We start from the raw sequence: 13,926 nt of genomic DNA, 5'->3' as shown, positions 1-13,926 counted from the left end.
TATGATCATACTATATAGTTAATGTAATGTTATAATGATTAAGTAATCATACTATAAATCTATAATTAATATTATAATTATTAAATTTCAAATCATTTGATTATATACTAATGTTTATAATGAATTTTATAATTGATTAAGTAATTATATTATAAATATAAGGTAATGTATAATTAATTAAATTTTAATCGTTTAATTAGTAATGTAATAATTAGTAATTACTAATGTTTATAATGTAATGTTATAAATTCATAACTAATCAAGTAATTTGTAATCATTTAACTATATAATGCTATAATTAAGTAAGTATCATAATATAATGTAATATAAAATATTATAATTATTAAGTAATTTTTTAACTATAATGTAGAGCTTAATTAATGTTTATAATGAATGTTTATAAGGAATGTATAATAAATTAATTTCTTATCATTTAATTAAGTATTGTGCTAATTTTTATGAAGTAAATTAGTAATTACTAATGTTTATAATGTAATGTATAAATTCATAACTAATTATGTAATTATGTAATCATTTAACTATGTAATGCTATAATTAAGTAAGTGATCATAAAATATGTAATATAATAATATATAATTATTGAGTAATTATTTAACTATAATGTAATACTTAATTAATGTTTATAAGGTAATATAAATTAATTAAATTTCATATCATTTAATTAAATATGTGCTAATGTTTATCTAGTAAATTAGTAATTACTAATGTTTAAAACATATATTATAACTCATAATCAATTAAGTAATCATTTAATTAGTAATGTTATATTAATTATATGATCATACTATAATAGTATAATGTAATGTTATAAGAATTAAGTAATCATACTATAAATCTATAATTTAATATTATAATTAATTAAATTTCAAATCATTGATTAATATACTAATGTTTATAATGGAATGTTATAATTGATTAAGTAATTATATTATAAATATATAGGTATTTTAATTTATAATTAATTAAATTTTTAATCGTTTAATTAAGTAATGTAATAATATAGTAAATTACTAATGTTTATAATGTAATGTTATAAATTCATAACTAATCAAGTAATTATGTAATCATTTAACATATAATGCTATAATTAAGTAAGTGATAATAAATAATGTAATATAATATATTAAATTTATAAGTAATTTTTAACTATAATGTAATGCTTAATTAATGTTATAATGAAATGTTTATAAGGTAATGTTATAATTATTAAATTTCTTATCATTTATTAAGTATTGTGCTAATGTTTATGTAGTAAATTAGTAATTTAATGTTTAAAACAAATACATAACTCATAATCAATTAAGTAATCATTTAATTATGTAATGTTATATTAATTATATGATCATCTATAATAGTATAATGTAATGTTATAATGATAAGTAATCATACTATAATCTTATTAATATTATAATATTAAATTCAAATTATTTGATTATATACTAATGTTATAATGGATGTTATAGTTGATTATGTAATCATATTATAATATATAAATAATGTTATAATTATTAAATTTTTAATCGTTTAATTAAGTATGTAATAATATAGTAAATTACTAATGTTTATAATGTAATGTTATAAATTCATAACTAATTTGTAATTATGTAATCATTTAACTTATAATGCTATAATTAGTAAGTGATCATATAATAATGTAATATAATATTATATTTAATTGAGTATTATTTAGCTATAATGTAATGCTTAATTAATGTTATATGAAATGTTTAAGGTAAGTTATGATTAATTAAATTTCTTATCATTTAATTAAGTATTATGCTAATGTTTATGTAGAATTAGTAATTACTAATATTTATAATATAATGACATAATCATTAAGTAATTATTAATTATGTAATGTTATAATTAATTATAATCATACATAATGTAATGTTTATGTGAATTAACTATTAGTAATCATACTATAAATTTTCAATGTAATATTATAATTAATTAAATTTTTTCATTTAATTAAGTTTGTACTAATGTTATAATAAAATGTATAATTGATAAGTATATAATTAATTAAATTTCTAATTATAAGTCAATTAATTAACTATTTAATTATGTTATAACTTATAAGTCAATTAATTAAGTAGTAATCAATTAATGTAATGCTATAATTATATACTCCAAATCAATTAAGTAATGTTATAAAATTATAATAATTAAGTAATCATTTAACTATAATGTAATGTTATAATTGTTTAGTATAGATTTAACTAGTAATTAAATTTATTAATGTTTATCAATTTATCATATATAATTAATTATTACTAATTTATTATAGAATACTTAGAACTTGATAATTGAAGTAAATAACTAAATAATTATTACTCAATCAAATATACTATTTTGTTCAAAATAATTCTTTAATAACTTAAAAATGTAAACACTTTTAATTGGATCATATTCCAATTATTCACTTAATTGATCAAAACTTTAATATTAAGTATTATAATAATATATTAAAGCTTTTAATATGGTGTAATTTATATGTAATAAGTATAATTGTATTCGTATATTTATTTAATTAGGTTATTCTAAAAATTTAACTTTTTCTATTTTAAATTTTTTTATATGTAAAATAATAGAAACTCCCCCATTATTTACATTTCACAAATATTTCATTATAGTCCAGGTTCCAAAATAGGTTCTAAACAGGTTCTAAAAACAAGTTCCAAAACAGGTTCCAAAGCAGGTTCCAAATAGGTTCCAAAACAGGTTCCAAACCGGGTACCCCCTACAGGTTCCAAACAGGGTACCCTTTTTACAGGTTCCGGTTCCGGTTCCGGTTTCGGTTCCGGTTCCGGTTCCGGTTCCGGTTCCGGTTCCGGTTCCGGTTCCGGTTCCGGTTCCTCCACATGCAAGAACAGGAACTGGAACCGCACAGTAGCGGTTCCAAAAAATTGGAACCGGAACCTACCCGCACAGTGCAGGTTCTGGGTAGGTTCCGGTTCCGGTTCTTACCCCCGGTTCTGGTTCTACCCGCTACCCGTGCTCACCCCTAGTTCCAGCGGCTGTCAAGGCAATGGCTGACCTTTTCATCGTTAATTGTGGAGCAACAAAGTATACTGTTCCATGTTGAGATATGCAATTGGAAATTAATCTTCTCAAGAAATTACACTTAAGGCTTTGGATTATGAAATTTCAATGAAAATCATAATGGAGCACCAAAAGTCCAATGCTCCGCGTTTACTAAGCTTTGGTGTTCCCATCTCAGACATTACGTTGAACTGTCAATGAAAGGGAAAGAGAAAAGACGCAGCTCGACGTTCAAACCGGATACTTAAGACAATATCACTATCATGCTCACTTTTGAGGGCCACAGGCCACTTGACTCAAACAAGTCTTAGGCCCTCCCTTTCTAAATATTTAAGACAATATTTAAGGTTTGGTGAGCCGAATTGCAACAATGTGACACTGGCCGCTAATCCAGACCCAACTTAATGAAGATCATGAACCACCATAATTAATCCATCACTTGCAGACCCCAACTCAATGAAGATGAGCATAAATCCATCACCTTAGCTTCGAAAAAGATATTTTTGTTAAAAACTCTTGCTTATTTATTAGTTATAATTAAATTTAAGTTTTCTTCTTTAGTAATTTCTGGCACGGTAAAACAACCAAAATTAACCTTCTTTGCTGAAAACAAGCTATCAAGCCGATGGGGGATCATTATTGCCAATGTCTTCCCTTGTGGCACTTTAGAATGCTTTAAAAGCCCTCTTTAGATTGAGGTGTTACCCTCAACTGGAAACTCCATGACCAGCCCTATTATTTCAGGTTTTACTTCATGAAACTTTCAATAAAATCTGTTATCTGGAAGTCCACTGTATCGTGGCTACTAAGTCCTAGTCTTGCCGATCTAATTCATTACGTCGAGCTGTATATGAAAAGGGAAGGAGAAAGAGTAATATATGAATGACTATAATTTAACTCCTCTTGTTAAATTGTATAGGCGACTTGACTTGTAAATATCTCAAGGACACTATCACATATCAGCAATAAGTGGTTCCAATTCACTGCTCTATCTTGTTGTATACAAATATATATGACAATATCTTGAGCTTTCAATTGATTTATGTTTATGATTAATTCTAACACCAACGACTTGCATGTGCAAAGTGTTAAGATGACCTTAGAAATTACACGTAAATGATTGATGAGAAGTGTTTATGAAGCTGAGATTATATATGTTTGCAGAAACATAAATAAAAGATGAACAAGAGGGATTTTTATAGTGATTCGGATGCATAAAGCAAATCCTACATCCATTGTTCTTTTATTATTCTCTGACTATTTCTATGATATTGCCTGTCAGGCATACAAAGAATGGAGAAATACATTGTTTACAGAGAAAAAATAATGAAAAGAAGCTCAAATCTATGCGCAGCTTTCATTTGCCCAGCCTCTTCTTTTCGTGAAGAGAGGTGCTCATTTATACTCCTTTTAGGTCAATGTAATGAGTGTTTTTGCAAGTTTTCATGACACGTGGGGATGACTCCTTAATCCTTATCTTTTTAGTTTGATAAAGTTGAGACAGGTGTACGGTCCTCATCCACTCATAGACAAAACTTGAATCTGTTGGGTTGGTGACAGTCATATCCCTTTTGTCCTTGGGCGATGTGGCAGTGTCTAGACAGCACAAAGCATTCCTGAACTCTGATTGGCCATTGCTGACGTGAGCTTACGTCAACCTTGATTTTTAGGCATAACAATTCGCAATTCTTTACCCCGTCTTGTACGTTCGTCCAATTCTGAGCAAGTAGACATGATCTTTTGTTTGAGGATTCAAATTGAATAATATCATAGAAAATTCTATTTCTAAAGGATGCCCTTCATTGTTAGTAACCCCAAACTACAGAGATGAAAACAAAATTCTCTTTAACATTGTTACTCAATTGGAATCTTACCACAAAAATCATGTCTCCTAATTGCTCGGAATTGGACGAACGTATACGATGACCCGAAGATTGTGAAATGTCATTACTTAAAATATAGTATTATAAACAAATTATTGAATAATACTATACTTACAAAGTCTTATTACAAAGAAATGAATATAAAGTTTTATTTTATGCAATACTATTACTAGAAATAATTTTTAAATGTGACAATATGTATTTTTAAGCTACCGTTTTTGGCTTTTCTTAATCTTGCTTTTCATTCTATTCCAAATGGCCAAACATTAAAAAAATAGTGAAGGATTGTTATAATATATCTATAATATTATTAAAAATAAAGAAATTAGATAGATTATAAATAAGTATGGTCTATGTTATACAAAATTAACTGAACTCCGTACATGTAAAAAAAAGGCAATATATTTCTTTAAACTTAATATATATGGTTTGAATTTAATATTTTTTTTGAATCTTTCACAAATACTACAATGAACAAACAAACAAGAAAAAAGTTTTCTTTTGATCTAGGGTTTTTTGTATTTTTACCCTTTTTCATAAATTCATTGGAGGTCAAATTTGTAAGATATAATTATTTTTTAATTGGGGGTTAAATAGATAATTATTTAATTATCAACATTTTTATGTAAAGCATGGTCCATAGATTATGTTTGCAAAAATATATAAATAGAAAACAAGTTAACTGCTCATGCTGACTTATGAGAGGCCACATGATTCACGAAACTTTCAAGAGTGTTAGGTCCTACTTTTACCTTTATCTTCTTCTCTTTTTCATTTAACCTTTAATATATAGATTTTATCAACATTATTATGTAAAGCGATAGTCCATACTCCATAGCTTATATTTCCAAAAATATATGATTAAAAATATAGTTCATAGCTGACTTTGTGAGAGGCCACATGTGTTGGAGTCCCACATCGACTAAGCACGCTCAAGCCTACTGGTTTATAAGAGAGGGTAATTCTCCCATTCAATAAGGCCTTATTGGGTAAGGAGTCAAGCCCACCTCAAATTTTATTATGGTATCAAAGCCAGGTTCAGTTGAGCTGAGTGTTTGACTAGCAGTTGAGGAGTTAGAGCCGACAACTACCTCCATCAACAGCCATGACCCAACATATGGGCTTGACCATGAGGGAGAGTATTGGAGTCCCACACCGACTAGGCACGCTCAAGCCTATTAGTTTATAAGAGAGGGTAATTCTCCTATTCAATAAGGTCTTATTGAGTGAGGAGTCAGACTCACCTCAAATTATATCAATGTGATTCACGAAACTTTCAAGAGTATTAGGCCCTTCTTTTCCCTTTTATCTTCTTCCTCTCTTCTTCATTTAACCTTCAATATATAGATTTTATATATTAGTGGACATTGTAAACAAAATAATGCTCTATGTCAATATCATTTCTTTTATGCAACCAATGTAAACGTTCACACATTTGGTGAAAAAAAAAAAAAAACTACATATAAATATAAAAAACAGAAAAAAAAGAAACTATAACTTTATCCCACGTTATTTAAGGCTTTTGGTCATGAAATTTCAATGAAAATCATAATGGAGCACCAAAGTCCAATGCTCCGTGTTTTCTATGTTTTGGTGTGCCCATGTCAGTCATTACGCTGTCAATGAAAGGAGAAGGAGAAAGGACGCAGCTTGAAGTTTCTTCATGACAATGTCACTATCAAGCTGACTTTTGGGGCCGACCACTTGACTCAACTTTCACCAGTGTTTGGCCCTTTCTATACTGAAGCTGAAGTTGCAATACGTTATTGCAGCGGGGTTGTTTTGACGACAGTATTGGCAACCCGCCTATAAATTCATTTCCATTCTCCTACAATGCTTCAGCACCAAATCTACATTATCTAATCTATTTACTTACATTATGGGTTTATCCTCATGTTTCTTCCCATTTATACGCTTACTTCTTTGGCTCTCGTTATTTCATCTTACACTCCTTCCTCATTTTACTTCTTCTGTGAAGCCACATTGCCATGATGATGAGCGTTCTTCATTGTTACAGTTCAAGGAAAGCCTAATTATCAATAAGTTTGCTTCTTTCGATCCTTCTGCTTATCCCAAGGTTGCATCCTGGAAGGCTAATGATAATTGCTGCTCATGGGACGGCGTCACTTGCAATAAGGTTACTGGTCATTTGATTGGGCTTAACCTCACCAGTAGTTGCCTCTACGGTTCTATCAACTCTAGCAGTAGTCTCTTTCGCCTTGTCCATCTCGAATGGCTAGCCTTGCTGATAATGACTTCAATCGCTCCAAAATCCCATCCGAAATTAGTAACCTTTTCAGGTTATCATATCTTGACCTAATGTGTTCTAATTTTTTTGGTCAAATACCATGGGAGATCCTAGAGCTCTCAAAGCTGGAGACTCTTGACACATCATTGAATCATAAAATGGAGCTCCAAAAGCCAGGTCTAAGAAGCCTTGTTGAGAAGTTAACTCACCTCAAAGTGCTAATTCTTGATGAGGTCAATATTTCTTCTCCAGTACCTCGTATCTTGGCAAATTTTTCTTCGTTGACTGTCTTATCCCTCATGGGGTGTGAATTACATGGTGAATTCCCTGCAAAGATATTTCGATTACCCAATCTTCACATTATCGATGTGGAAGGCAATGAAAATCTCTCTGGATACTTGCCAGAATTTGAAAAGAGCAGTCCCCTTCAAGCTTTGATACTTGAGGGCACGAGATTCTTCGGTGAGATTCCACATTCCATGGGGAATCTTAGATCCTTAGTTGGCCTGTGTATAAGGAAGTGTGCTTTTTCAGGGTCAATTCCGTCTTCACTTGGAAATCTTTCTTCCTTAGACAGATTGGCTCTTGGTTCTAACCGATTTACTGGTCCTATCCCTTTTGAAATTAGAAACCTAGCGCAATTGTCTTTTCTTGACCTTGGGTCAAATCAATTGCAAGGCCCATTTCCTAGTGCTTTCTATGACTTCAAAAATCTTCAGTGGCTTGATGTTGGTTCAAATAATCTGAGTGGCAAAGTGGATTTGGACATGCTTCTTCATAAACTCAAAAGTTTACAAGTTTTAATTCTCTCCTCAAACAATTTATCGTTGCTTACCAAAACCAACGTTCATACAAAATTTTCGAAATTATACATTCTCAGATTGGGATCCTGCAATCTCATAGAGTTCCCAGATTTCCTACAAAACCAAGATCAATTGTCGGATCTAGACCTTTCCTCAAACAAGATAGTTGCCCCAATACCTAGATGGTTTTTTAGTTTCAACACAATTAATTTGGGTTTCGTGAATCTTTCCAACAATCTTTTAACAGGCTTTGACCAAGGGCCCATTTCTCTTTCACGGACTGGGATAGTGAGTTTAGACCTACGATCAAATAAGTTGCAGGGGTCACTTCCAATTCCATCATTGCACACCATGGTCTATCTAGTTTCATACAATAATTTTACAGGAGAAATTCCACTGTCTATATGCAATTTGAATTCTTTGCAAGTTCTTGATCTATCTCACAACAACTTAAGTGGCAAGCTTCCACAATGTTTGGCCACTTTCAGTCATCTATCAACACTAAATTTGCAAAGTAACAAATTTCACGGAAGTATTCCTCAAAATTTACTGAATGGAACAAATTTGAGGATGATTGATTTAAGCCAAAATCAATTACAACGGAGAATTCCGAGATCATTGGTCAATTGTACAAAATTAGAATTTCTTAATCTCGGAAATAACCAAATTAGGGATACTTTTCCATCTTGGTTGGAAACTCTTCCAAAGTTAAAGGTTCTTATCTTACAATCCAATAGATTAAGGGGTGCAATAAAAGAACCTGAAACAAACTATTCCTTTCCGAAATTGCGCATTATCGATCTCTCCCATAATAAATTTATAGGTTATCTTCCATCAAAATTCTTCCAATTTTGGAATGCCATGAAAGTTGTCAATGCAAGTCCATTAGCATATTTGGGAACGGAAATGTTATTTAAGTCCTCCGGTAACATTGTTCATGTATCAATGAATTATGGTTACTCATTTCAAATGAGGGTCAAAGGCATAGAGTTGGACTATGGAAAGATCTCAAATTTCCTCACAGCCATTAGTTTCTCCGGCAACAAATTTGAAGGAGAGATTCCAACATCCATCACAAATTTAAGAGGGCTTCGTTTTCTCAATCTTTCGAACAATAATCTCAAAGGCCCTATCCCAGCAGCCATGGGAAACCTAACAGCACTGGAATCATTGGATGTTTCTAACAACAAGCTCTCAGGACAGATTCCTCAGCAACTGGAAGACCTCACATTCCTTGCATTCTTCAATGTCTCAAATAATCATCTCACTGGACGCATACCACAAGGAAAACAATTTGATACATTTGAGAATATTTCGTTTGATGGGAACCCAGGATTGTGTGGAAAGCAGATAGCAAGAAAATGTGAAGATTTTCAGCCTCCAAAGAAAGAAGAAGGTCCTGCAGGCTTGAAGTTTCCATCTGAATTTGGGTGGAAGATAATTCTGATAGGGTTTGCAAGTGGGCTCGTTACTGGTGTGGCTCTTGAGCACGCTTATTCTGCAAGAAAGAAAGCTCACAAAAAGAGAATGTAATTAGCTTTATTTCTTTTTCTTCACACATTTAATAAATGTATCCTCAAGCATCATGTACTTTTTCTATTAGTTGTATTTTCTTGAATGTCAAATCTAGTGTTAACACGGCTTTGTGGGTAATTTCTTTGTTTATTTTTAGTCTTTTTGTCTTTGATATTCAAGCTACTTACTTTTAGCTTAAGTGGTGAGATGCTGTATATTTACAAAATGGACAAGGATCCGCTACTTAGTTTAACAATCCAACTCTTATACACTGCAGAAATACTATAGGAGTGGGGTTGTTGTATTTAGTAATTTAGATATAAGTGTTGTATAATCCCATTGAAACTTAAAAGATAAAAAAGAGGCTTTTTTACTTTGTAAAACAAGTACTCTTTGGTTCTTCCCTTTTTCAAATTCTTTCGTTTGTTGACTCTAGCATTGGAAATTCGGTCTAATAAAAAACAAACCAAAATATCAGTTTAATTATTTAGAGTTCATTGTATAAGTGATGAAACCAAATAGGCTTTAAAGTCTTGGTCTTCCAATTGCATTCACTTGTCAAATAAAGGGGAAGGAGAAAGGACTTCTGTTTATTGCTTTTTAGGAATTGGTTCACAATGCTTTTAGTTCACTTTATTCTACTAGATTTTTTTTTTTTTTTTAAATTAAACAATGCATATTTTCTTATAGAGTGATGTTATCGACACCCAACTTATTGTCTAATATAACCCCATTTCTAAGTAAACTTAATTTCTAAATTTATGTAATAATTTAAGTTCTAGATATCCTCGTTATTTCCAGCTTCAGATTAACTATTGTAGAATTGATATCGTATTTAGTAATTTAGGTATAAGTGTTGTATAATCCCATAAACTTAAAAGATAAAAGTGAAGCATTTTTACTTTATAAAACAAGTGCCCTACCATTGAAAATTCGGTCTAATAAGAAACAAAACAAAGTGTCAGTTTAATTATTTAGAGTTCATTGTATAAGTGATGCAATCAAATAGGCTATAAAGTCTTGGTCTTCCAATTGCATTCATTTGTCAATTAAAGGGGAAGGAGAAAGGACTTCTGTTTATTGCTTTTTAGGAATTGGTTCACATTGCTTTTAACTTTATTCTACTAGATTTTTTTAAAATTAAATAAGGCATATTTTCTTATAGAGTGATATTATCGACACCCTACTTATTATCTAATACAACCCCATTTCTAAGTAAACTCCATTTCTAAATTTATGTAGTAATTTAAGTTCTAGATATCCTAGTTACTTGCAACTTCAGATTAACCATTGTAGAATTGATAGTTAAAGTTTATAACCATCGTTTGAATTTTATTTTTTTATTTTTTTAATCTTTCACCAGTACTACGATGAACAAACAAACAAGAAAAAAGTATTCTTTTGATCTAGGGTTTTTGTATTTTTACCCTTTTTCATAATTTCATTGGAGGTCAAATTTGTAAGATTGAATTATTTTTTAATTGGTGGTTTAATAGATAATTATTTAATTATCAACGTTGTTATGTAAAGCATGATCTATAGATTATATTTGCAAAAATATATAAATAGAAAACAACTCTCATGCTGACTTATGAGAGGCCACATGATTCACGAAACTTTCAAGAGTCTTAGGTCCTACTTGTACCTTTATCTTCTTCTCTTTTTCATTTAACCTTTAATATATAGATTTGATATATTAGTGGACATTGTAAACAAAATAATGTTCTATGTCAAACATCATTTCCTTTGCGCAACCAATGTAAACACTCACACATTTGGTGATATATATATATAAAGAAACCATAACTTTATCCCACGTTATTCAAGGCTTTGGGTCAATGCTCCGTGTTTTCTAAGTTTTGGTGTGCCCATCGCAGTGGTGTCTTATGTATAAACATATTACAAAATAATAGTATTTCAATTTATTTGGATTTCATTGTTTTTATTGCACTACAGTGGGTTATTGTTGTGATGTGTTTGATTTGAATTTGAAGAATTGTGCAAGCTGTGCACTGCAATTTTGCACACTGTCGTATGCTATTTGGCAATGTGAAAATGCACATTGCAATGTGCGAGATTTAAATTATTCAGTAGTTAATTTAGTTATTTAAATTTTAAATTACATTTGTCAATTTAGTTTACAAAAACAAATTTTAACTTATAATGTTATTTTTGTTTGAAATTTTTTGTAGATGATGATGAGGACAATGACATTGATGATATAAGTAATATTCCCTCTACATGATTGCATCTGATGCCCAAATTCAACCTTGACTTGACATGGACATGTAATAGGATTTTGGAATGAATGTGTTGTTTGCTTTATATTTTATATCTTATTTAGTTGTTTATTTCAGATTTGGATGAATTAGTTACAAAAATTTATTGAGTATCAGTATTTTCTAATCTAGAATTTTAATTTCTCTGTTGATGTCGGCATACTAACATCACGGTTAGACCCGATGGTTGAACCGGCCAACCCGAGACCCGACATCCTGACCGCATCATCCAGCGGATCGGGTTTTAAAACCTTGCTTTGAAATTCAGTTAAAAGGTTGTTAAATGGTTTCCATTACCGTTAGTTGAGATTAGTCTTACGAGTGTTAACGGATGCTGGATGGTGTTAAAAAACTTAACCGAAATGCAGTGTTTTACGAGTTAAAGTTATATGCTGTGTTCCATTAACAAAACCACAACCAAGAACGTCTAAGCTTAAGACCCAGCAAAGTGCAGACTGAAAAATTGAAGAAGTGAGTAGGCTCAGTATGTTGCATTGCATGGCTGTCAAAAGAACGTCTAATCATTGCCAAGATTTACGGAAGTAGTTAGTTATCATTGTATTCGTTTTCTCTTTAATGAAAAAGTAGTACAATTTGAGTTAGATCAAGTTCTCTCTGTTATTCGTTCAATTTCTCAAGTTTACTAGAAAATTCTTATTGGGACATAATAAAAAAATGTTTTGCACAAACTAAGTTAGAAATTCTTGTAAGTATGATTCGATCTATTGGGTTTTCCAATTGAACTAAACTGTGATTAACGAAATGATAATTTTCTAAATTAGACAATGTGCGGTGCAGGAAAAAAGCTTTTCGTCCTAGAGTATAAATTAAGCTAAATGTCATTTTCATACATTCCACACAGAATTTTCAACTGAGAAATAAATCAATACGTGTGTTCAACATAACACGCAACTGTTCCAGCGGCTGTCAAGGCAATAGCTGTCGTTTTCATTGTTAATTTGAAAATCGGTGAATCGATTAATATTCGGTTCGGTTTACAATCGGTTTATAACTGAAACCAGTCTAGTTTTTTGTTTACATTTTCTCTAAATTGAATAACTAGTTTGGTTTTCGGTTTTCCTAATCCAGTTCGATTAACCAGATTATCCCACCCCTAACGAAATCTATGTGATACATTAGGACAAAAGTCTTTTCATATGTTATGTTAGTGACTTATATTTTAACTTCCTTTACACGTATATTATATTGTCGTGTAGTATGAAAAATGGATGGACCAAGTTGTTGGGTCTGTGAATATAATCAGGATAATTATGTTAGGGACAATAGGACTCCAGTTTGGATTCATTTGATCAGTTCAGACCCACAAATGGCTTGTTACTCGGGTCAATAAAAATAGCTGATTTTCATTAATAGATCAGCTAAAGGAAATGTAGCTGGGCTGTGTGGCCCAAAAATTCAGCCTTTCTTCAAAACCCAGATACATCATGTGCCTTAGAGAAAGAGAGATTTATTATTACCAGTTGGAGCTCCTATAGTTTTCCCAGTTCCTAGGATGAAATTCATCAAAAGCAATAATTTTTTAATAGTAAAAATTTAAATGTATCATACCAAGTACTGAAATATTGTATCTCCTAACAAAAGAAGAAACATGTTTGTGGTATTTAGAATGTGGAAATACTTGAGAATTTTTAATATAAATATTTTTAATTTAAACTGCTGAATTTGTGGTTTGACATATTATGCAAGCTTGCTGTTTTATTGTTCCCCCCACCCCCAGATTAAGTACAGGATTCATGCGGAGCTTACACTACACTCTAAGTTGGCCCACTGATACATGTTCATCTGCTCGTATTAAAATTTATAACCATCATTTGAATTTAATATTTTTTTTGAATCTTTCACAAATACAACATACGATGAACAAATAAACAAGAAAAAATTATATATATATCATAAAATTTTATTCCAAAAGCTTGTGGGGCGATGTTGCTAAGCTTAAAGAAGAAGAACTAAAAGGTAGAATAAGCTGCTGGTGTATATTAAGGACAAAGGAGCGGATGTAATTCTGGTCTTCCAAATTCAGTAAAAAGGTTGTCAAACGGTTTCCGTTATGGTTAGTTGAGATTATCCTTACCAGTGTTAACGGATGCTGGATGGTGTTAAAAAAACTC

General features: G+C 30.7%; 1 protein-coding gene across 1 annotated transcript; it reads left to right on the top strand.

Annotated features, from left to right (window-relative positions):
- The first annotated feature begins 7,181 nt into the window (after window positions 1-7,181).
- LOC116131060 (receptor-like protein 6) lies at window positions 7,182-9,533 on the top strand. The gene has a single exon (XM_031416704.1). The coding sequence runs from the start codon at window positions 7,182-7,184 to the stop codon at window positions 9,531-9,533; it is 2,352 nt and encodes a 783-aa protein (XP_031272564.1).
- Window positions 9,534-13,926: the final 4,393 nt, after the last annotated feature.

This window comes from Pistacia vera, unplaced genomic scaffold, assembly GCF_008641045.1.
Source record: "Pistacia vera cultivar Batoury unplaced genomic scaffold, PisVer_v2 Contig228, whole genome shotgun sequence".
Taxonomy (NCBI): Eukaryota; Viridiplantae; Streptophyta; class Magnoliopsida; order Sapindales; family Anacardiaceae; genus Pistacia; species Pistacia vera.
The sequence above is the reverse complement of the archived record's forward strand: the minus strand, read 5'-3'. Positions and strand labels throughout refer to the sequence as shown.

Excerpts from the sequence above, each read along its gene's own strand:
- LOC116131060 (XM_031416704.1), top strand. The coding sequence starts at position 7,182 with ATGGCTAGCCTTGCTGATAATGACTTCAATCGCTCCAAAATCCCATCC.